This window comes from Dipodomys spectabilis, unplaced genomic scaffold, assembly GCF_019054845.1.
Source record: "Dipodomys spectabilis isolate Male_0828 unplaced genomic scaffold, ASM1905484v1 ptg000032l, whole genome shotgun sequence".
NCBI lineage: Eukaryota > Metazoa > Chordata > Mammalia > Rodentia > Heteromyidae > Dipodomys > Dipodomys spectabilis.
The window spans coordinates 20,253,867-20,277,616 of NW_024870709.1; the positions used below are offsets into that span (position 1 = coordinate 20,253,867).

Genomic DNA, 23,750 nt, shown 5'->3' on the forward strand with positions numbered 1-23,750 from the left:
CTGATTTGAACTAGACATTTGAAATTTTTTCTCATTTTATTTCCTGTTAAAAGATACAAGGGACAATGATTTCCTCTTATGGGCTTGTCATTGGGTGCTGGTGGATCACACCTATAATCCTAGTTACTCAGGAAGCTGATATCTGAGGATTGTGGTTCAAAGCCAGCCTGGGCAGAAAAGTTTGTGAGACTCCTATCTCTAATAAACCACAGAAAACTGGAAATGGCACTATGGCTCGAGTGGTAGAGCACTAGCCTTGAGCTGAAGAGCTGAGGGACAGCACACAGGTCCAGAGTTCAAACCCCAAGACCAACAAAAAAAATTGTGGCACCACCCTAGTTAGTTTGACACGGACCTTACTGTAAATTCCAAGGGATCCAAGGCTACCAAAGACCAGTTGTAAGGTTCTCAAAGGCCAAATTCATCTGGCAGAGATCCATTTCCAAGGGATATTCTGAGACTTTAGGATATTGTGGATAAAGATAGATGGTAAATCCAGGGGAATTCACTCCAAAGTGATAATGGACATCATCAAAGGAGGATTTGGCACCCTAGAGAAGCAACCACTGGATCAGAATATGGACTCTGGATTGGTAGATCTGGCAGGATCATCAGGCATTGTTCCCCCACAATAACAAGAACTAGCAAGAATGATGTGGAATCAGGGTTCCAGACTCTCCTTTATTTGATTTCAGGTTTATTCCAACAAGAAAGTGTCAGTCCACTCTAATGGCTTCCTGCCCTTTGCTTTGTCTCTTACAGAGACACTGGCATGGGATGAATTCTCAATGATTGGATACAACTATCAATAGAAACTTTTGAAAGAAAGATTTGGATACATTTGTATAATGTTGCTTAGCCTCAGTACATACTGAAGAATGGAGAACTCTAGTTTAAAAGTGGAAGTCTAAATTAATATTATGGTCTGAAATGTCTTATGTTCTAATGTCCTAATCCTTATAAAATTAAGACTTACAAAGCTCATGCCTGTGATCCAGCTGCTTTGAATTAAGATCCCAATTCAAAGCCAGCCCAGTCTATGAAACTCTTATCTCCAATTAACCACCAAAAAAAGCTGGAAGTGGAGCTGTGACTTAAGTGATACAGCACTAGCCTTAAGGGGGAAAAAAAGCTCAAGGACACTACCTAGGCCATAATTTCAAGCAGGAGCACTGACACACATACACACACACACACACATACACATACACACACACATTCACACACAATTAAGAGGCACAGTGTGTACAAGATCTTTGTGTTGTAAATGAATCTGTCATCCTCTATCCTGTCCTGCCTTATCCTATAAAATCCTTACCCAAATGTCAACTAATTCCAACTTGTTTACGTTCCATATTTAGAGAATGCTATGTTTTATAAGCTTTACCTCTGAATCTACAATCTTCATTTGCTTCTAAAGGATGGAGCTGATTCTAAAGTCACCCTGCAACTAACTTGGACCATCTTTTCCCCAAAGATTTTGAAACAGTCCCCACATCTTTGGTAATGACTTGGCAATGGAATTTATGGACCTAAACTAAATAGTGGGAGTTTTCAAGAGCTAATGACATCATTGCTTGTTACTTCCTCGCCCCACCACCCCACACAAAGCAGGAAAACAAAAACAAAAACAGAAAGCAGACCTCCCAGGTAATATTATTTCAATTATAAACTGTTTGGTAACCATGGAAGATGAAATCATTAGACAGCAAGTCTGCTATGTGGGTTACATAAAGACTTTAGGCAAAATCAAGTTCAAGGAAAGAGATCTTAAAATTTTCAACATTCCCAACAAAGATATAATTAAAAATGTTTCTGGGCTTGATAATTCCAAACTTCAGAGTTATACCCAAGCTTCCTTAGCAAGTTGCAGAGATAAGGGGAAACAAGTTCTCCTACTATGAGACCCAATACAATATTTTTAAATTAAAGGGACTTTTGAACTCTGTCCCTGCCCCAACTGCCAGGCCAAAAATTGTGTCTGCTTATTGGTTGCAAATGAAGATGATGATGATGATAAACAATAAGGAATTGGATTGTATATATTTACCCCAAAATTGTGTAGGAGTGAAATCCCTTGTTCCATGGCTTACTTTTGATAACAACTAGAATTAGTGGTACAAAATTCCCTAGATGCTTAAAGATTATTGTGCCATTGCCTTAAAGGTTAACTTTGGAACAAACGTTAGAAACTTAACCTCTTTATAGCCAAGGGTTATTAGTGAATGATTCCATGTAAACTATCAGACACTACAGTTGGACACTCCAGGTATATCAGAAGCTAAATCTAGCCACTCTACTGCTCTCTACCAAATGAAGTTGTACCAACTCACTCCTGTGTAAAACTGTGTAAAAAAAAAAAAATGTGCACTGCAGCAAACCAGACCTAAAGGACAAACCTTTGCAAAACCCAGATTTAATCTGATAGGAGTAGCATCATAAAAGGTCAAGGAAAATTGCAGGATAACAGTGGTTGATGCTGATCAAACTATAGGATTGGGATCTTCATTATTATTATTATTATTGGTTGTGGAGCTTGAAATCTGGACATGGGCACTGTCCCTGTACTCTTCAGATCAAGGCAAGTGCTCTACAGCTTGAGCCACAATGCCACTTCTGGTTTCCTAGCAGTTTATTGGAGATAAGAGTCTCACGGATTTTGCTGCCCGAGCTAGCTATGAACTGTGATCCTCAGATCTCAGCCTCCTACGTAGCTAGGATTACAGGCGTGAGCCACCGGCAACCGGCCAGGATTGGGACTTTTATCAGGAACTTCTGACCCAAAGGCATTACTCAGGCTCTCAAAATTGGAAAGACATAGAAAGGTTTATGCTTACACTAACCATAATATGGCTTCATCACTGTTAAATGCCCTTGTGGCCCCAAAATTTTGGATTTACTTCAGGACATCCAAGATCCTAAAGAAGCATCAGTTATCTAATATCCATGATATCCAAGAGGAAACTCAGATAATAGAGGGAAACTTGACATCCAACAGACCTGACACAATAGCGGCTCATTCCTAAATCTAGGAACAAGTAAATGGCACTTTTCCTCTCTAGTCTGGATTTGCCTTTAATGATCAGGAATATGATCGGGCTTGAAAACAAGGTTCACTTATGAATCCCACTGAGTGTCTAGAGAGGGACAAGCCCCTCTTACTTCCTCAGTAGCTGCAAGGGAGTATTATGGAGGGCATGAATGGTGTCTGTCATGGGGGCTCAGCTGCCTTCTTAAAATTAACTGGAAGATTCATCTCTGGACAGTGTATCAAAGATCCATCAAACAGTCGACTTGTATCTTTATTTGACACTAATACTATAGGACAGTCTTCTAAAATTTTTCCCTATTACAACCTGTATTGAGAAGAGGAATCTTTCCTAGAGAAGACTGACAATTGGATTTTACTTGGGACCCAACTTACCACAGATATGAATATATTTTTTCTATTGGCACCCTCCGGGAAAGGTCAAAGCCTTCCTGATCTTTACTGCAAAAACTCTGGGAAAGGCTAAATGATTCCTCAAAGAAATGGTACCTAGATTTTGGCTCCAAAATAAATCCTAAAGAGAGACAAATTGCCTACCTTTACACCTAAGGTCAGTGGTCCAACTGCTCAGGATAATGGTTTACTCTGATATACTCAACCTTAAGGTCTATATAATGTGGAAATATTTTTTAAAAAAAGTTTTAAAAATTCTGCAGATACCTTAAACTATTCTAGGAAAGCTTGACATAGACCTGAGTTTCACATACCATTTCATCAGGACAGGTACAACCAGCAATTCAACAATCAGGTAACCACCACCAAATCCTTACACCAACAAATCTCTAGTTGAGCTTAGAGATGTGATCTTTGTCAAAGTTACACAGGGTCAAATACTTGGAACTACGACCTATGTGAGAGAGGGCACATTCGGTAACTTTGAACACCCCAGCAACTGTTACCTACTCAGCTGGGTTTATTTACCTTGGGTCAAACTATACTTGCCAGTGCCAAATCCTGGAGAGGACAAACATACAACTTCCTGGATCTAAGAGTCAGCCAGAGACTTCAAGCTGTTCTTTGAAACATAGTCCTTAACTTTCACCACAGATAAATGAAATGTAAAAAGGCTGTATTATATTTTTCTTAAACTCCAGTATAATTTTGCTTCTTATCTACAGCTTTGTCCATCTATGCTTACACCCCAAGGGATTAAATTGTGTTTCGTATTCCATTCTTAGCAACCAGACTTCATAAACCATGAATGGGCCTCCTGTCCTTTGGTTTATTCATATATGCCTTTGTTTTTAAACATCTTTTGCTCCATCTAGTAGAGCATGCTATTCTTTCCTAAACAGAGCACCATTTAATGCCCTTGTTGGATCTCTGTGGGTCTCATTCAGACACAACATAGGTGGCTATTCTAGCATTGGCGTGGAGTTGTGCTCTAATCTCTCTCCACAGTGACTCTGAACTTGGATTTGAGCTTGAATCTGGTCCCAATCTTTAGCAAGGAATTGTATCAAAGGGGCTTAATGCATTATCATGAGAAATTTAGACTAAAGTTCCCTAAGCTAAAACCCTAAATCCTTATACTAACGGATCCGCAGGTCCATCTCTTCTGTAATTAGACAAGGTAGCAAATCACCCTTTCCTTTCTGTGCCTGAAATCAAACAAAACTGAAGGAAGGACTTAATGGTGTCCAATTCATCATCAATATACAATATTCCTTAATGTTGAATGATTCCCCTATCACGACGTAAGGTCTTTCATACTCTTAAACAAGGTCCGTTATGACACTTATGTTGTATCTGGTTTCTGGGATAGGTAACTGGCAATAGGCTATGCTTCAACTTACCCTTGTCTATGAACTAGAAATGATGGTCCATTGCCACATCTCCTGCATAATCAACACTATGTCCTCCAGTGGGAATGACTTTGGGGTCAGCAACTACTCTTCATCAATTGCTCTGGCAACTGGGATATCATTGCTCTCTGAGTTAAAATTACTATTAAATTTTCTTCCTCATTTCCCATGGCCAAGAAATCCCTTTCTTCCATGGGGAAAAAATAGTAATTAACACTTCTCCTTCAATGATTAAGAATCTATTTGTTGACACACTTGTTTCCTCTTTTCCTGATTGTGAGAGACATCTCTGCTTCCTTTTTTGTGACTTGCCCATTTTTTTTGTATCCCAATATCAAGATTGAAATGCCTAGTTGGTCTCACTCTACTTAGTATTGCCTTGGGAATTAGAGGTGAATTTGTTTGGGAGTGGTAGAAACTGTTTCAGCATCGCAGATGCATTCTAATTGCTCAAAGGAAGTAAGCTCCAGGGAACAGCCAAGGCTCTGTTTCCTTTACAAGACCAAATCAATTCCTCGGCAGAAGTTGTCCTTCAAAACCTCGGAGCCCTGGACATGCTCACAGCAGATAATGTAATAGTTGTCCTGATAGCTGCTTCTATGTTAACAAATATGACATATTCCAAGATGACAAAAAAGTCAACTAGACCAAGCACCTCACCTGAAAAAAAGAAACAAATAAACCAAAAAACAGGCTTCTGAAAGAGTTGTCATCTCTAGAATAGTTCTGGAAGAGCCTTAAATGGTTTCTCCTTCTGCTGGGCACCCTAATATCAATATTTGGAACATTGATTTTTTTGGCCTTGTTTACATCTTCCTATTTTGAATTAATGTCCTAAGATTCCAGCAGCCTTCCCCCATCAATTCTTTTGTTAGCGCCTCCAAGGGAACGGGCATCAGGCTATATAGTCAACAAACTAAGTTGTGACATGTTCATCTGGCTTCACCACACCAAATTATTTAACAAGCACGATAGACTTCAAGGGAAGGGCACATGTAATTTTCAGCTCAATGAAGTTATAGAAGAAGCTTTCCTACATTTTTCCCCTTCTCAACTAATAAGGGTCCATAATACTGTCCATGGACAATATCTGAGTATTTTGCCAACTCTTCTGTTCCACCATTGTCCTGGGTAATAGTTGACCACGATTTAGTCTACTTGATGGTACACTGGTCAACAGCCTTCCAACAGGAACTTTCCCCACTCCAAATGTTAGCCAAAGGCCCCATCTACCACATCACATTGCAATAGTAACCACATATGGTTTGAATATAGGCAGTTTGTGCAAAAACCCTCATATTAAAGCCTTGGTCTCCCGGATGTTGCTATTGGAGATGCTGTAGACCTTAAAGAAGTAAGGCCTTCAAGGAATTACTGGCATAGTTCATTGAGAGCATGCCCGCAGGAAAAATTATGGCATCCTGATCTATCATCTCTCATCTGCTTCCTGGCTTGTAGGGTGAGTGATTTGTTTTTATACACTTTTTATGTGATATACTGCCCATGCCAGAAGCACAACACAGATTTGATCTTGGGCTAGAACTTCCCAAACAATTAGCCAAAATAAATGTTTGTTCCTTATAAGTTAATTGCTTCAGGTATTTTATTGCATCAATGGAAACCTAACCTCCCTTACTGACAGTCCTGCAAAAATATGTTGTAATAATACTAACTTCCCAAAAAATACTTGGTAGGCATAGCTAATTATCATTGCACCATATATTTTATTCACATAGTTAAACCATTCCACTCTGCACAAGGTAAATATACTCATTACCAAAGGTTAATAGGTAATAGATTATCTATTAGCAAAGGTTAATAGATATAAGTGTTTATGCTTTCCATAGAGAAAGAACTATTTATTCTAATCATAGATGAATAGTGTTTGTAATAGACCATACTGACAAACTTCTCTATATATTTCAGTTAGTGTTCTTTCAACTCTAAGTAGAAGTATATTTCTACTTCCAGGAAAAGTCAATTAAATGTATCTTATTGATTGTTCTATTGTAAACCATGTGGACCAAATGGTATAAGTATAAGATGTAAGAGATTTACACAAAATTCTCGAACTTTACATTATTACCTATGATTTTGCTTTTGTTTGATCCCCCCCAATTTTAAACATTACCAAAGAACATGTTATAGGCATTAGTTTTAATTTTGTCATCATTTACTAGAATAAAATAGATTCTAATATGATAGCACACTAATCCCCACATCTCCAAGTTAATCCATATTTCCAAATCTCAGTGGTTTAGCAAAGTTAGAATTTATTTTTTAATCATATAATGTCCACATAAAATACAGCCATAGATAAATGATTATGCTTACAATCCTAGCTACTCAGGAGGCTGAGATCTGGAGGAACTTAATTCAAAGCTATCCCAGGCAGAAAACTCTGCTAGACTCCATATCCAAAACAATCAACAGAAAATCAGGGGTAGAGCCATGGCTACACTGGTTCAGTACCTGCTGGACAAGAAAACCAAACAAGAATGAGTTCAAACACAGCACTGCCAACCCCTCTCTTTTAGAGATACAACCTCAGAATATTGTAAGAATAATGGCTACACCCAAAATCACAACACAGACTTTCCCTCACTAAAACTCATCAGGCTTACACCACCAAAATAAAACTCCCAAGTAGTCAGTATGACTTGTGTTTTTGAGTGGTTGGAATAGAAATATGGCAATTTTAACCAAATACATGGTAGATGTTTGATTAGTCAGGACTCTTCTATCACAGAGGAAACAACTTGCATTAATATCTACAGACATTTCTTGTGTGTGTTTCAGTATTATCATTGATAGACTTATTCAGTACTTTATAATAATCCACCCAGTATCAAAGAAATTAGTACTACAACTAAAGAAATATCAATAGGATAATTTTCATAGTTTCTGTTGGTTTATTTCAGACTCTAAAACTAAGAGTTAACCTCACAGAATGATGAATTGAACAATTATTGAGGGCTGAATTACTCTCCTTTTGGATGGAATATTATCAAAACTGTGATTTAAAATTTGGTGTATTATCTATATCATCAATATTAATATATAGTGTTTTTTCATCTATAAGTCAAAACACATAGATCTAGGCAGAAAGGGAAGAATAGATGTCATAAATCGATGCTTTGTAACTGTTATAGGTTTAGCTTTATCCCCCTCAAAAGGTAATCAACTCCTACCCCTTTAGTTCCTGAGATTGTCCTTGTTTAAAGTATGGACTTAGCGCTGGCCCTGGTGGCTCACGCCCATAATCCTAGCTACTCAGGACGCTGAGATCTGAGGATCATGGTTCAAAGTCAGCCAGGGCAGGAAAAGTCCTTGAGACTCTTACCTCCAATAAACCTTCCAGAAAATTGGAAGTAGTGCTGTAGCTCAAGTGGTAGAGTGCTAGCCTTGAGCTGAAGAGCTGAAGGATAGCACCCAGGCCCAGAGTTCAAGCCCCATGACTGACAAAAAAAAAAAGTATGGACTTAGCCAGGCACTGGTAGCTCATGCCTGTAATCCTAGCTACTCAGGAGGCTGAGATTTAAGAATTATGGTTCAAAGCCAGCCTGGCAGGAAAGTCTGTAAGACTTCTATCTCCAATTAACCACCAAAAAACTGGAAGTGGCACTGTGGCTCAAAGTGGTAGAGCAAAAGAGCTCAAGGACAGCATCCAGGCTCTGTGAGTTCAAACTCCCAACCCATAAAAAAATACATAGGGACTTGCCATCTGACCAAATTGGAGAAGGCCATTAAGTAGACACTAATCCATTATGAGCAGTAGGCTTATTAAGAAGATACAATTGGACATAAAGTTATAGAAACAAAAGAATGATGACATGAGAGTGGAGTAAGTAATCAAATTATGAGGGTTCTAGCCTCTTCACCAATGATGGACTCATAGGTTCATAGATTGGAGGAAAGATTTGTTATAGAGGTAAGATCACTTGTATTGTTTCTTGACCTTCATGATTAAGCAACTTTGCAGTATGACACATTTTCACCATGATGTGCTACTGTTTCAGTGCAGGTTCAAAATTTTTACTGAAACCTTTCAAAGCATAAACCAAAATAAAGCATTCTTCTTTAGTTAATATTTGGAGGTATTCTGTCACAGTAGTAGGTAACTTACTAAAACAAGAAAACTGGTATTAGGAATGGGGCCCTTTCTGTGGCTATTTTTTATGTAGCTCAGAGATTTTTGGAATTGTTTGGAGAAACAGGCTAGAAAAGTTCTAGGACATTGTAAGCAAGGGAGATTCTAGACAAAGCTCAGGTAAGAATGCTCAGAGAAATGCAGATAGTAAAAGACTCTGCTCATGAGATTTCAGCTAGAAGTGAGGACTGTGTTTGGAATTAATAAGGGGCCATTCATTGTATATTTGGCAAAGAATGAATCTATATTTTGTACATGTCCCAAGACTTTGTGGGAAGTAGATTTTAAAAGTACAGACTAATTAACCTATTGAAAGAAATTTCACAGTGGTATGGTAAGAATTAAGAGCAAAAGCAAAGAGGAATCAATCTTTCCAGAAAACAAAATATTTATAAAATTGAAGGCAAAGGTAGGTGTGGCTAGTAAAGACATTAACACAAATAAAGAGAATCTAAATAATCTGTACCTGGACAATAGGAATAATGATTGGAGAGAGAGTAGATATAGTAACACTCCATATATTGTAATTATTGACTAATAACGTATACAGAGACAGAACCCAGGCCCTGAGTTCAAGCCCCACAACCAACCAAAAGAAAAAAAAATACGCATATGCCCTTCTTTCCATATATATCATCTGAAGACATTCATCTAATAATATAATACAAATAAGTATGCATAACTGACCCTCCTAATCACAATATCCAACAGCAAAGATCAGGCTGCAAGTTCCCAATTCCCTGAAGGCACCTGGGAATCATTGAGACTCAAATCCCCTTGGGCTCAAAGGTGTACAAGTGTAAGTCTTTGATTTAAGACAGAATCCCTGTGTGTCTTCCTCCCATAGACCACACAGGAAGTCACTTTCACAAGATTAATTTCCTCCAATTCAGTCATCAAAACATTCAGACTCCACTGCAGCTGACATCCTGCTTAAAACAAAATTAGTATCATCCATGTGTACTAACTTTACAGGCATGTTTGTTTGTTTTTGTATTTTTGTCATACATGGGGCTTGAACTCTGGGCCTGGGCGCTGCCCCTGAGCTCTTCAGCTAAAGGGTAGCACTCTACCACTTGAGCCACAGCGCTACTTCTGGTTTTTTCTGTTTATGTGGTGCTGAAGAATTGAACCCAGAACCTCATGCATGCAAGGCAAGCACTTTATCATTGAACCACCTCCCCAGCCCCTCTACCAAGATTTTAAAGCCTGCTATATGTAGCATGTTCAGATTCCTTGCAAATGGCCCCTTTTGCAGTGGTATGTGAAGCTATGAAAATAATACAGTGGGTCCCCAAAGACCTGAGAGCTATCAGAAACATGGAAGGAGGGAATCTGCAGGCAGTAAGCAAGCTGGCCTCAGAGAGTGACCATATGAGCAGAGTGTCCATCATGGCATCATGAGCCCTAGATGCCTGATATAGAACTACAGGATTTAAAGTTTGCCCTGGGTTAGTTTTTCTTTTAGATTTCTCCTTGCTTTTTTTCTTATACTTCCCTTTTGGAAACTTTTGTTTTTCTTTACCATGAAATGAACTGAACACAGCCAGTCCTTGGCCATGCAAAGGAAGTGCTCTATCCCTAAGCTACATCCCCAGTCCTTTTTCCTTCCTTTCAGAATAGGAATAGCCATGTGATATTACAGATTGGAAGGGTATAACTCATTCTTTTGATTTTTACAGAAACTTGAGGTAACAATTTACTTCCTCAGAGGAGCCTTTGGACTGGAACTGGTACCACTGCAGGAATTCTTAGAGGAGGACTGGAAGCATTTTGTATTGTACTATGGACATGAGTTTCTGGAGCTCAGGGGTAGAGAATAATAGTTCACATTTAATATGAAAGCTATGCTGCGAACTTGGTCCCTAAGATGACATCATTCAAGTATAGAGCTTTGGGGAGGTGTTTTAATTATGAGGGCTCTCACTCCAGAATTGGATTTACCCCTTAGCACATTCATTGCTTCACTGGTTTGGGAGGAGTGCTTTGTTATAACAGGAAGTTTTTGTCCTTTTGCTTCTGGGGTGCCAGGGCTGTCACCTTGAGCTCCTCTCTCATCATCTGCCTTGGAACAATGAGAACAAGCAACCCTGGATAGAAGGGCCTGAAACTATGAGACAAAATAATCTTCCCCTTTTGAGTTGATTTTCTCAAGTATTCTTTCAAAGTGCGAGAAAGCTGACTCATTCCTTCTTTCCTCTACGTGGCAAGAAGTTGTCATTATTAATCATAGATACAGAATACTGATTAGGCTACTCATAATATTTTGACAGTGCAATATTTAAATAGATCACTGAAGCAACAAAGAGGATATTAAACTCCATGAAGAGAAAATAGCTATCATGAAGAGCATTACTGTGTACCTTACCGCAGAATTAGCAGTAAGTGAATAAGGTACAGGGTTTATTTATTTATTTTTATTATCAGAAACTCCCTGCAACTCTTTTTTTTTTTCCGGTTGTGGGGCTTGAACTCTAGGCCTGGGTACTGTCCCTCAACTCTTCAGCTCAAGGATAGAGCTCTACCACTTGAGCCGCAGTGCTACTTCCTGTTTTCTGATGGTTAACTGGAGATAAGTCTCATGGACTATCCTGCTGGGTCTGCCTTTGGACCATGATCCTCAGATCTCAACTTCCCAAGTAGCTAGAATTACAGGTATGAACCATTGGCTCCCAGCTATGCCTGCAACTCTTACAGCACAAATCTCAACTGCGATTTAACTTTAAAAGACCATATCAGTGTAGTATTTTGAGCTTTGAAGTAAAGGAAACTTAAGAAGGTACAGGTACATAAATAATAAAAGATAGTTAGAAGATGTAAAAGAAACTAGGTGTCGGTGGTTCATGCCTGTAATCCTAGCTGCATCAGGAGGCTGAGATTTGAGGATCATGGTTCAAAGCCAGCCCAGGAAGAAACAGTCCATGAGATTTTTAACTCTGATTAACTACCAAAAAGCTGAAAATGGAACTGTAGCTCAAGTGGTAGAGAACTACCCTTGAGCAGAAAGCTCAGGGACAGCACTCAGAACCTGAGTTCAAGCTCCAGGCGATTTCACACACACACACACATACACACACACACACACACACACACACACACACACACACGATGAAAAAGGGAACAACAACAAAATATGGATCAATAATTTTGCAGGGTAGACTGCATTCACCCAAAAGGGAAGTCTAGATAAGTCCAAATTAGCCAAACTAAAGTAGATATCCTCTCTCCCATTTCCCTTTTCACCAAAAGCCCTTTGAGAATGATTAAATAAGTAGAACGAATACACAAAACATACACACACATGCACACAAATCTTCTCTCTAACACAAATAAGTATATCATATATTACATATCATATGCAAGTCTGGAATGCCAGTTAATATATCTGAACAATTCTGCCTTATTGTTATAATGCAGATGAAACATGTGTTTCCTAACATCTTTCAAAAAATAAGTCTATAATTGGTATTTTTTTCTTGAAATAGCAACTACCTCTCTATGGATAAACACAAGGTACTATAAATAAAGTTTGCATACTCTAATTATATCTCAAATTTAAAATCTTACAGAGTTTGGGAGCTAGAGGATATAGCTCAGTGGTAGAATACTACGCCAAGTCTGTTCAAACCCCAGCACTAATCTAAAACCCAAAAACAAACCAAACAACTAAAACAAAATTATCTGCACATCCAAGCATCTCAGCTGTGTCTAAATGTCTTCTTTTGCAAACTAGAGATGATTTTCAATTTAATTAAGCAACCAAAAATATAAATGACCGTTATAGAGCCATGTATTCTCTACGTGGTATACCTGCAGAATTCACCCACACTAGCAGTCTTATGTAACATATGCAATTCTTCACATACTAGACATGTATGTACACATAAGGTATACATACAATACCCAGTCCCACGTAATTTTTACTTCTGTTTAGAGTCAGTCAAACTGTAATAATCTCTTCACAAAGAAAGGCCTAGTAAATTCTTTTGACTATGAGCATGGCAACTGCTTCTTCTTTCACTTCTCCAAAAATACTAGTTATCAGAAAATAATCCATGATCCTAATGAACTAGATAGCAAGTTAGGACATGTGGTTGCGCATAGGCTTAGTAGTAAGTGGTTGATTGTTGAAGACTTGTAACTGTAGCTCTTTAATGTCAGTTCAACCAGTAATTTTTTATCGTTGAAATTAGAATTTGAAAACAGCACATTCATCCCGGTCAGTAATTAATAAAAACTTAAAATTTTAGTAAACTGAAAAAAAGTCGTCTTTGAAAAGTTTAGAGTTTTAAACAGCCCAAGTGTTTGTAATTCAGTTATTGCCTGGTGCCAATTCTCGAGAATACAACACATGAAAGCATTCTCAACCCATGTACATATTTAAGTTTTTGTACCCAAAGCTTTGATCCTCCTTATACATTTTTTTTTCTGATGAAACTCAGTATATTGCCTTGATCTGGGTGTGGGAACATAAAGGACAGGAAAAGCAAAGATAAGGTGCAAAGAATTCGTGCCACCACTTTACAGGGGGGGAAAAATCCTCGGTACACAATGATCCTCACTACAAAATAACATTTAAGCTATTTGTATTCCGAGGTTAGAAAACGATATCTGCTTAACTGCTCGGCAAACCTACGTTATCCTGAAACAGCTCATTTGTCAATGCGGGACAAGCAAACCAAGCTCAAAGTCCAGAAATTGCAAAAGGAATGTTGGTTGCAGGGGGCAGGGGCAGCAGGTTGGGGGACTGACTTTGCTTCCCTACTTACATTCCGGAATGAGCTCATACTTTATCTTCTAACTGGGAATCTCGGTTGCTTCTGGGTCGGGGAGGAGGAGTGGGGTGCGAAGGTAGATGGCCAAGCTCTTTCATTGATACTTTCTGTCACCCCTGATCTTGCATCAGTCCTGCAGACAACGCAGGACTTTCAAAACAGACCTACCACCATTACACAGCCTTGTTCGACCCACAGCTGCTTCCAGTGGGTCAGTGGCTGTGGGGATAGAAGGGGAACTTTCTAGGAGGTTCAGCCTAGAGAAGAAAATGGAAAATCCTGCCAACTAGAGCACGTCGTTGGTTTGGTGATTCAGGAGGAGAGGGGAGAAGGTCGACAGAGTGCCTTCGATTACTCACAGTTTGCCTCTGAGACTGGAAGCATGAGGGCCAGGCACGCCAGCAGCACCCCGCAGTGCCCACCCAGGACCCTCATTTCACAGGGGGCAGAGGAGCCGGCGGGGGCGGTGATCCAGACCTGTGCTCTCCGCGGCGTTGCAGCCAGCCCGGGCTCGGCGCTCCCAGCACTGCGCCCCAGCGACGCCCCGGGGCAGCCTGAGCTCTGGCCAGCAGCCCGGGGAGGGGACCGCCCGCTCCCAGCTCCCGGCTCCCAGCTCCCAGCCCCCAGCCGGCGAGGGGAAGTGATAACGAGGACATTTCCAGGAAGCTTTTTTGGAGCTGGGGGAAGGGCTCAGAGAGAGAAAGCGGAGGGGTGCCCGCACAGGCGGAGTAAATACTTTCCCAGAAAGGTTCCCCCTTACTGGTTCCCCTAGGCCCTGCGTTTTCCTGGCTGTCTTCGGAACAAGAAGTTTCCAAAGGGGGAGGGGACACGGTGGAAGCCTCCTGGGAGCCGGGGTGCAGGACCGAGTGTGAGCAGACCTTTAAAGGCCTGTGAGGATCGGAGCTCCGGGCTTAGAAAAAGAAATCCCGATGGACTGTGTGGGCCATGAGGATAACAACCTAAACCTTGATGACAATGATGACTTACGAGCAGGGCAGAGATGAGAAAGATTGGAATAAAGGAGGATGGTTTTGGTCTGCACTTTTTGTACATGTGCTTATTGTGTACACTATTAACAACAACAAAAATTATGTTTTGGCACAAAGAGAATATTTCAGATTATATCATCTTCATGCAGCTGCCTCTTACTAGTTGCAAATTGTTTAGCTTTTCAAAGCTTTGGTCTTATCATCTGCAAATAGTTTTGCAGTGAGGGATGTCAATAAATAACAGAACAACTGATTAGTCTGTGTTCAAGAGTAGTATTGATTGCGTATTTACTATTATGCATTCTCTGTCCAAATTGAATGCAAATTGATTTTCTATGTGTGTGAGTGAAATTCAATAGGGAGACCATATGTGATGGATTTCCAGCTCTAGCTTTTTATGACTGTAATTATCCAGCTGGATGGAAGGTGATTCATATTAGAGTACACTGCTTTCTGATGAGTAAATCGGCTGGGAAATTCTCTTGCATTCGGCATGTAGTCCATTTTTTCTTGTTCTCTTTCTAGCCTAACAATGCAGATAGACTATCAAGGAAAAAAAAGTCTATTCATATACCTAGGCAGAGGAGTTTTACAAAAATATGAGATGTGAAGAGGTGGCTAGATCTCTGAGCACATTATCATACTGAGCTGGCCAGATTAGAAAGGAAAGGGAGTTTGCAACTTCTGAAGGAAAGGAGGGAAATTCAGGGAGGGCAAAAACGTGTGATCAAGAAGAGTCTCCCACAATGACAACTGTCTCTAGAAGTATCTCTTCTGGGTACAATACATTCTTTGCTAGGAATAAATGTTGTAGTTTGGATCTGGAGTGTCCTTCAAGACTTATGTGTTAAAAGCTAGTTGCCAGTCTGTGTTGCTGATTGTGGAAACTTTGGAAGCAGGGACTGTGGTAGGTCACTGGGGCAGGCATTTGAAGGGAATATTGAGATCCTTGCTCCATCTTTTATCACTCTTGGCTTCACAATGCTAAGAGTGAACAGCTTTATTCCTGCATTCCATCCCCTTCTTCCAATAGACAATTGCATTGCCATGGCGTACTTTTACATTGCAAGCCCACAGCATGCAGGCTAAATGCCCAGAAACTAAAATAATGAGTCCAAACAGCCTTTTTCTTCCTTAGGTTGGTTTTCTCAGGTGTTCTGTCATAGTGAGGAAGATGGGTAATGGAATTCTTTCCAAAGGAGGAAATTAACAAACACCTTCCAAAGCAGTTGAGGAGTAAGTAAAAAAAAAAAATCTTTTCTTCTTGTGGATTTTGGTTACCTTTAGTTCAAATATCCCATATTCCAAAGTAGCATACGTTGATGTGACATATTCTGAGTCACTACAGTTCACTGAAAAAATGTTTACAGCATATCTTTAAGTACTCCCTGTCTTAAATTTTATTCTTTTCTTTGTTTCTCTGATTCCTGCAAATCAGTCTACTTAGCATTTTATTCTTAGTACCAAGTGATTCAAATGTAAATATAATTCTATTCTCAGAAAAAAAAGTTTGCATGGGATCAAACTAAAGAAACTTTAAGCACTATATTTAATTAATAAATATTTAGATGCATGTTGGCCCTAACACTTCAAATAAAAGCACAGTGGGAATCTCTTCATGTTGTGAGGATGATTTCAGATTTTATCAAATTTGACATCTCAAAATTTCCCAAGAAGGAAGAATGTCCCAAATTAAGAATCAACAAATTCATAATAAAATATTCCCAATACAGACATAAAATGATAAAGAGCATAAGGAAGGAGAATGTAAGGAAAATGAGGTACCTAAAGAAAAAAGAATATCTTGCTCTTCTGAAGACTTCAGCTGAAAGTGGCATTTTTTTTAATGGTTCACAAATGTGCAACACAGAGCGAGTATCACTGTTAATAACTGTCCTACACTAGAATGTCAAAGCTAGGAAAAAATCTGAAATGCCTAATAATTAAATTTGACATATAACTTTCCTTAAAATTTTCATGTCAGTAATGTACCTAAGAAGTTCACTCTTTGATGATGATGTCTATTTTTGGCTCAATATTAACATTGATCAATCTCATTTGGTTGAAAAGTGTCTTAAGTTCAACTCTTAAGTACATAAACCTGTCAAAATTTAACTCTTTAATCTCATTCCTAATGTGATTACTATTTCCTCATCCACTTTTACTTTTTCCATATCATCTTCAGGAAATAGAGTGTTTAGAACACTGAATAATTAAATTTGTTTTCATCTTCTCATTCCTCTTATCAATAATATTTAGTTTATGAGGATAGGGACTTGCTTTGTTCTCAGTTAAATTTCTAGTGCCCAGCACAGTGACTAGTCTATACTATTAATATTTTGAACCTGGTAAAGTCTGCCAAAATATCAACAGTCAATATAAAATGAGTCTTGAGGTTACTGGTTTGCTTTCAGCCCATAGAATCCAGGGCCTTATGTATTCTAGGCCAGTACTAAGTACCTGAGGCAAATCTGTATCAAGAATTAATTAGAATGATAGCAGCAAGACTATTTTCATCATTCTTAATAAATTAGCTTATTTGTGATAAAACAGCCACAAGATTGAAGTCATTGATTTATTTTTCATGAGTAGTCTGAGGTTACATGAGTTTTCAGGTAGCGATCTTCCTTAATTGGGCTCAGCATTCCATATAGTATTTTTTTTAGTACTGAAAGTCAGCTAAGGTCAACACAACTACTATTACAAGGGAAGAGAGAACATGGAGAACCTGCACCAGCTCTTAAATGTTTCCACCAAAGTGACACACACAACTCATATGTCTTTGGATAAACAAGTCACATTACATACTTGGTTCTGGAGGGGCAAAATTGTTATCTCCTATGCTTACTTCAAGAAAGGAGAATTAGACTGGAACCGTTAGCTTGTCAATTGTAACACTAGATAGTTGAAAAGTGTAGTTTGGCAGGATTAGGGTTTGAAGCCAACTAAGGCAAAAAAGTTAGCAAGATTCCCAATTTCAACACAAAAAATAGCAAAACACTGGGCTAATCCTAGCTATTGTGAGGATTGAGGTCTAGATTGGATGGGCAAAAATGTGAGACTCAGTTTCAAAAATGAAGCTCAAGAGGTAGAGCAAGCTCTGCCCACTAAGTGCACAGTACTGATTCCAAACATCAGAACCAAAAATTTAAAAGAAGAAAAGAAAAGAGAACTAGTAATGGCAAGTAACATCTATGTGTTCAAAACCACTCATGTCAAGTATTAGATTACCTGAGATTCCACATAATTGAATGTGTGACTGTTGGCACTAGAAATATCTCATTACCACTGTGGGGAAAGTTGAAAATGAAATCAATATTATATTATAATTTGGGGGAAAAAAACCAAACTTGTGTTAAATATAGTTTCAGGAATCTTTAATGAGTGTCCATACGGCAAAAGTCTTCCCTCCCAAAAAGTAATAGTTGAATTCTCCCAGATAACATGTTTCTTTTTCTTTCTTTCTTTCTTTCTCTTTCTTTCTTTCTTTCTCTTTCTTTCTTTTTCTTTCTTTTCTTTCTTTCTTTCTTTCTTTCTTTCTTTCTTTCTTTCCTTCCTTCCTCCTTCCTTCCTTCCTTCCTTCCTTCCTTCCTTCCTTCCTTCCTTCCTTCCTTCCTTCCTTCCTTTCTTCCTTTCTTTCTTTTTTTTTTGTCGTGGGGCTTGAACTCTGGGCCTGGGTTCTGTCACTGAGGTTTTGTGCTCAAGGTTAGTGGTCTACTAGACTTGTGGCTTTTGAAGTTAATTGGAGATAAGAGTCTCACAGACTTTTCTTCCTGGAGCTGGCTTCAAACTGAGATTCTAAGATCTTAGCCTCCTGAGTAGCTCCTGGCACAGTCTTGAGCATGACCATGCTGCTTTTTGTTAGTGTCCACTCCCTGCCTCCCATATTTTACAATGACCATATCTCTTCCATAAGGAAAAATTCCTACCACAAAAATCACTTTTATTTTACATGAAAGCGATGTACATATGGATTAAAACATTACTTTCCTTTGAATTATTGGGATAATTTAATGAAAGTTTCCAACTAGTCTTTTACTTTTTTCATCAGTTGTTGAGCTTGAGCATGGTGCTGTCTCTCAAGTAAATGGGTAGAATCAGATCTTAGAGAACAGACACAGCAAGCCCAAGAAGAAAACCAGAATCACATAACTGTGAAAGGCCAAGAAAGAAAATAATTTTAGAAAAAGTTAATCATGGGGCTGGGAAGGTGGCTCAGTGGTAGAGCGCTTGCCTTGCATGTCTGAGGCCCTGGGTTAGATTCCTCAGCACCACATAAGCAAAAAAAAAAAAAAGAAAGAAAAAAGCCAGAAGTGGTGCTGTGGCTCAAGTGGTAGAGTGCTAGCCTTGAGCTAAAGAGCTGAGGGACAGCCTCCAGGCCCAGAGCTCAGGCCCCACGACCAGACCCCAGAAAAAAAAAAAGTTAATCACATTATTTATATTAAATTATATAAAAGAAAAATTGAGTTGGTAATGGGAAAGATAGAAATTATAGAGAGTACATTTTGAGTAGTTGAATGGGAGTGAATCCCAAACATATTAAAAGGACAAAAAGAGTGAATGGCATTAATAGTGTTTTTTTTTTAAAGTTTGCAAACCACTTGTTTTAGAAAGTGGATCATGAAGTAGAAATAGAGGAAATATTATGAATCTGGCTTATCGTTAAGGGAGACTTCGGCTTACAACTGCCCTGCCTTCTCATCTCTCAGCATGAAATTGGATGTAGGCATGACATGCTCTACGTATTTATGAAACAAGTGACACCAAATTCTCTTTTCTTTTATCAGGATTTGAAAGTATGCACTTAATCAAGAACTTCATGAGCACACATGCTAGGACATATTATGCATGCAACTTCTGGAATGTACTTATGCATTTCCTCTCAAAGAATATATGAGAGCCAGGCAGTCTGTGACACACCTATAAACTCAGGTCTTGATATCTGAAAATCTAGGTTTGGAGCAAGTCTGGGAAGACAAATGAATGAGATTCTTAGTTCTAAATGGCCAATAAAAATCTAGAAGTGGAAGCAGTGGCTTAAGTATAGAGTGCTAGCCACAAATGAGAGCTGAGGACCTGAGTTCAAATCTCAATACTCTCACACTCACAATTAGATTATTAATGTGGATATTCTATGCCTGTTTAAAAATATTTCAAAAGAATCACTATCATAATTTCAGAATACAGAAAACAAATAGTTATCATCTATGTTTCTAAACGTCTAGGAAAGAATACACATCAAAATGTTAACACTTGCTTATTAGTGGTGAGTGGGGAATATCCATGTCTTCATACTTTTCTGTTGTTGTTAGTCCTAAGGCTTGAGCTCAGCCTGAGCTCTGTCCCTCAGCTCTTCAGCTCAAGGCTAGTGTTCAACCACTTGAGCCACAGCGCCACTTCTGGTTTTCTATTGGTTTATTGGAGACAAGAGTCTCACGGACTATTCTGCCTAGTCTGGCTTTGAACTGAGATCATCAGATCTCAGCCTCCTGAGTAGCTAGATTACAGGCCTGAGCCACCGGCTCACTAGTCTTTAATTTATAATTCGTTCTGAATATTGTTCCTGAATTTTCCAGCTTGAGCCGGCCAAAACAACCCTCCTGCACAAACTAATCACAAAACAAAACCCATGCACAAGACGTGAGATCGCTGGATCTCAGTCGGAGGTATCGCAGACAAGAAGTAGCATGCTGCACAGGTAACGCCTTTTGGATAGAGATAAAGATCGGTTCCCTCCACGTATCTCTGGACGCTCCGGTTGCCTAGTTACTAGAGTCATCTTTCCATAGCTCCACCTCCTTCTTCCAGGACACACCCTCTTTCCCATTTCAACCTTTCCGGAGGGGGCGGAGGACTAGACTCTCTCAGCCACTCAGAGGCCAGCAAATTAAAGTCTCAATCGCTGATTGGAGGATAAAATGTGGGCGGAACTTAGGGGGAGGGTCTTCCGTGCCTCGGAGAGACGTCAGCACGTCGACGCGGGGGTTTTCTCTGGCGGAGATCAGCTAACGCCTTAACTGGGTGCCAGCGCCTCCCGTCCCGCTGCCCCTGGGGCAAGAGGGCGTTCGTTACCCTCGAGCTCTCGGGTCGACGTGGTTAGCGGGGCTTGGTGCTCGCACTGGTCACCTTCACCCCGTCCTAACTTGTCCTCCGGGCCTCTGCACCTTAGGGTCGCTCAGGGGTGTGTGTGTGTTGGGGGGGGGTCTCCCTGAGATCGGCCGGGGCGGGGGACCCAGGGGCCGATCCCCTCTACGGTCTCTGATGGGAGGCGACGGCGGCGGGTGGAGCGGCCTGGGATGTTCAGTCTGATGGCCAATTGCTGCAGTTGGTTCAAGCGGTGGCGGGAGCCTGTCAGGTAGGCTGGACCAGTGATCCTGGCCCGGTCCCCGGGGTGGGGAAGGCCGCGCCCCGGCGCCGGGCGCAGTCTGGACTTGGGGAGCCGGGCCCTGCGTGTACCAGGCCGCAGGGGATGCTTTCCTTCCCCTCCGCCGACTGACCTCCCTGCGGGGCGGTGGGGGGGAGGGAGGGGGGAGGCGAGGGGTTGAAGATGTAGCCTTTGGGTCTGGTGGAAGTAAGTTCTTATCAACTGTGTGTCATGTTAGGTTTTAACTAGATTTCAATTTGCTTAAAAAGTTATGGAGCCTATGTTTGAGATTGAAAACGATTTGTCGTGAGTTAGTTTTTCTTCCAAAACAATTGTAAGGGATTTCATTCCAACTTTCCTTCTCTCCCCGTTGTGTCTGTCTCTCACTGTCTCTGTTTCAGTCATTCTGTCTGTGTCTGTCTCTCTCTCTCACACACCTTTTGTTTGAGGACTTAGGTTTGAAATCTGGCTCTACTGCTAGACAATTATATGATTCAACTAAGTCCCGACCCCGTTTATCTCATATTAAATGAAGGTGATAATATCTACCCCAGCCTAAATGATGACAGTGGTTGTTTTCTTCCCCCTTAATCTATAATTATCTTCAACTTTCATGTAGACTCTAGTAAAAACCTAGTTGAAAGGGTCTGCTACTCAAAGATTCATGTTACAATGCTTTGTTGCTGAGAATAATAACGTATACCTGGCACTGTGTTAGGAAGAAACTGAGATGCTCTTTCTATAGAGACCCCATGAATTTGTGACTCTTTGGAAATGTTGACTTCCCCATAGTTATGCTGTGTAATTAGGCCAAAGGTAAAAATATAGTAAATAATTGTAATTTTAGCAATCGTCATAGACTTCTCTTTAAAGAACGAATCTGAAAATGTGTTCAGGAATGAAATGTGTTTGAAACGTAACTGTTTGGAAAATAAATTTGCATTAATTTAGGCTAATATTCCCTTTAGCACCACTTCCTTGAATTTGAATGTTTTAAATAAAAAGTGATATGAAGAAGAGCTAAAGGTATGTTTGGATATAGACCTTGAGTTATTCCTTTGAACATCCTAGTCTGAGTTAGAATCTGAAAATTTGAAAATTATTAAGAATAGATGTTCCTTCTTGTTTTCTTCTGAGTTGACCTTTAAAAAGGCATTTATTTTTGTGAGAGCAGCAAATACAATATACTAAATACAATAAAAAAAGTTTACAATCTGAAGTTTTCAATTGAATCCATCTTTCTTAATCTTCTAATACTATGAATAGGAATATCCTCTGAAAGTTGGTTAAGAGTTCAGAGGGGAATATTGTTTCCAAGTAGAAGAGATAATTGAATTTTATTAATAAATCATAAAAAATTCAGCCTTTTAACTTAGAATATGTTGTTTTTAATAAGCACCTTGATCTGTGTAGTCCAATGGGATAGCAACAAGTTACATGTGGCTTTTGAGCATTTGAAATGTGGCCATTCCAGATTCAAGTGCAATAAGTGTAAACCACACAGTATATTTTGAAGGATTTTGCAGGAAAATGTCAGTATATTTAAAGGTGATATTGTGTGAAATGGCAACATATTCAAACTAGTTTCACCATCTTTCTGTTTCCTTTTTAAATTGGATTTTAACAAATTTAATTAAGAGATTTGCATTATCTTTCTATGGACCTTGCTGATTCATATTTTAATATAAAGAACACATAGATAAACGTCTCTCAGTGTTGACTAGCCATGAGCTTTGAAGATTTGGAAACAAAATTGGCTTATTCCTTTGATTTAAGTATCCTTGTCCAATACTTGGTTTATAATAATTGCTAAATAATATTCTGATCCCTTTTTACCAATAATCATTCTAAGTAAATTATTAAGTGGTTCTCATTATTTTACTGGAGTAATGTGAAATAACTGAATTTTACAAACAAAATTTTGTGCTGTTATGGTATTCTTCACTTTTTCAAGAAAAGTTACCTTTGAATATCATATTCATGTGTTCTGTGGTACTTATAACATTTGAGTATGTAGTTTTAAAGTTCTGTTGCATATTGAGATTCTTACATGTTTTATGAAAATGTGTTTGCAAATTTGAGAATTGATGATGATTGTTAATATGCTCTCAGATTAGTTTGCTAAGTTATCTAATCTATTTTACACTTGATTTTAACCAATCTAATCTATTTTACACTTGATTTTAACCAAAAGGCTGAGAAATTATCTACTATATTGTACTATATTATCTACTATATTCCTTTGTAATTACCCATCTCTCCTCACATTTCTGAATGAGCATATTATTTTACTAGCTGGACTTTGATATGTACAATGCAGGAGTCACAGATCAAATGTTAAGGCACAGTCTAGGTTAGGAATCAGGACTTAGGTGTCGAACTACTCAGGAAGCCAGCCAATTCTCAGATCATACTTTGTATTAACTACAAGTCAGGACATGAACCTTGTATTTTAAGCTATGTTTACATCTTGAATACCCTAGAATTCTAGACCTACAGGAATTTCTTCAGTAGAATCAGTTCAGTATATAATGATGTATTTTGTTAAGATTTTGTTAAGACATGCATAGTATAATTATCAAGAATAAAATTTTAACTTAAATAACTCATTATTTATT

General features: G+C 39.1%; 2 protein-coding genes across 4 annotated transcripts in view; one reads left to right on the plus strand and one right to left on the minus strand.

Annotated features, from left to right (window-relative positions):
• Positions 1-14,529, minus strand: part of Pros1 (protein S) — a 46,644-nt gene extending 32,115 nt beyond the window's left edge. For both annotated transcript variants that reach the window (XM_042676776.1, XM_042676775.1), the window contains exon 1: positions 14,139-14,529. In XM_042676776.1, the coding sequence (XP_042532710.1) occupies positions 14,139-14,214 (76 nt within the window). In that variant the 5' untranslated portion in view covers positions 14,215-14,529. The remainder of the gene's footprint in view (positions 1-14,138) is intronic.
• Positions 14,530-20,765: 6,236 nt separating this feature from the next.
• Arl13b (ADP ribosylation factor like GTPase 13B) overlaps positions 20,766-23,750 on the plus strand; it is a 43,088-nt gene continuing 40,103 nt past the window's right edge. For both annotated transcript variants that reach the window (XM_042676777.1, XM_042676778.1), the window contains exon 1: positions 20,766-21,123. In XM_042676777.1, the coding sequence (XP_042532711.1) occupies positions 21,065-21,123 (59 nt within the window). In that variant the 5' untranslated portion in view covers positions 20,766-21,064. The remainder of the gene's footprint in view (positions 21,124-23,750) is intronic.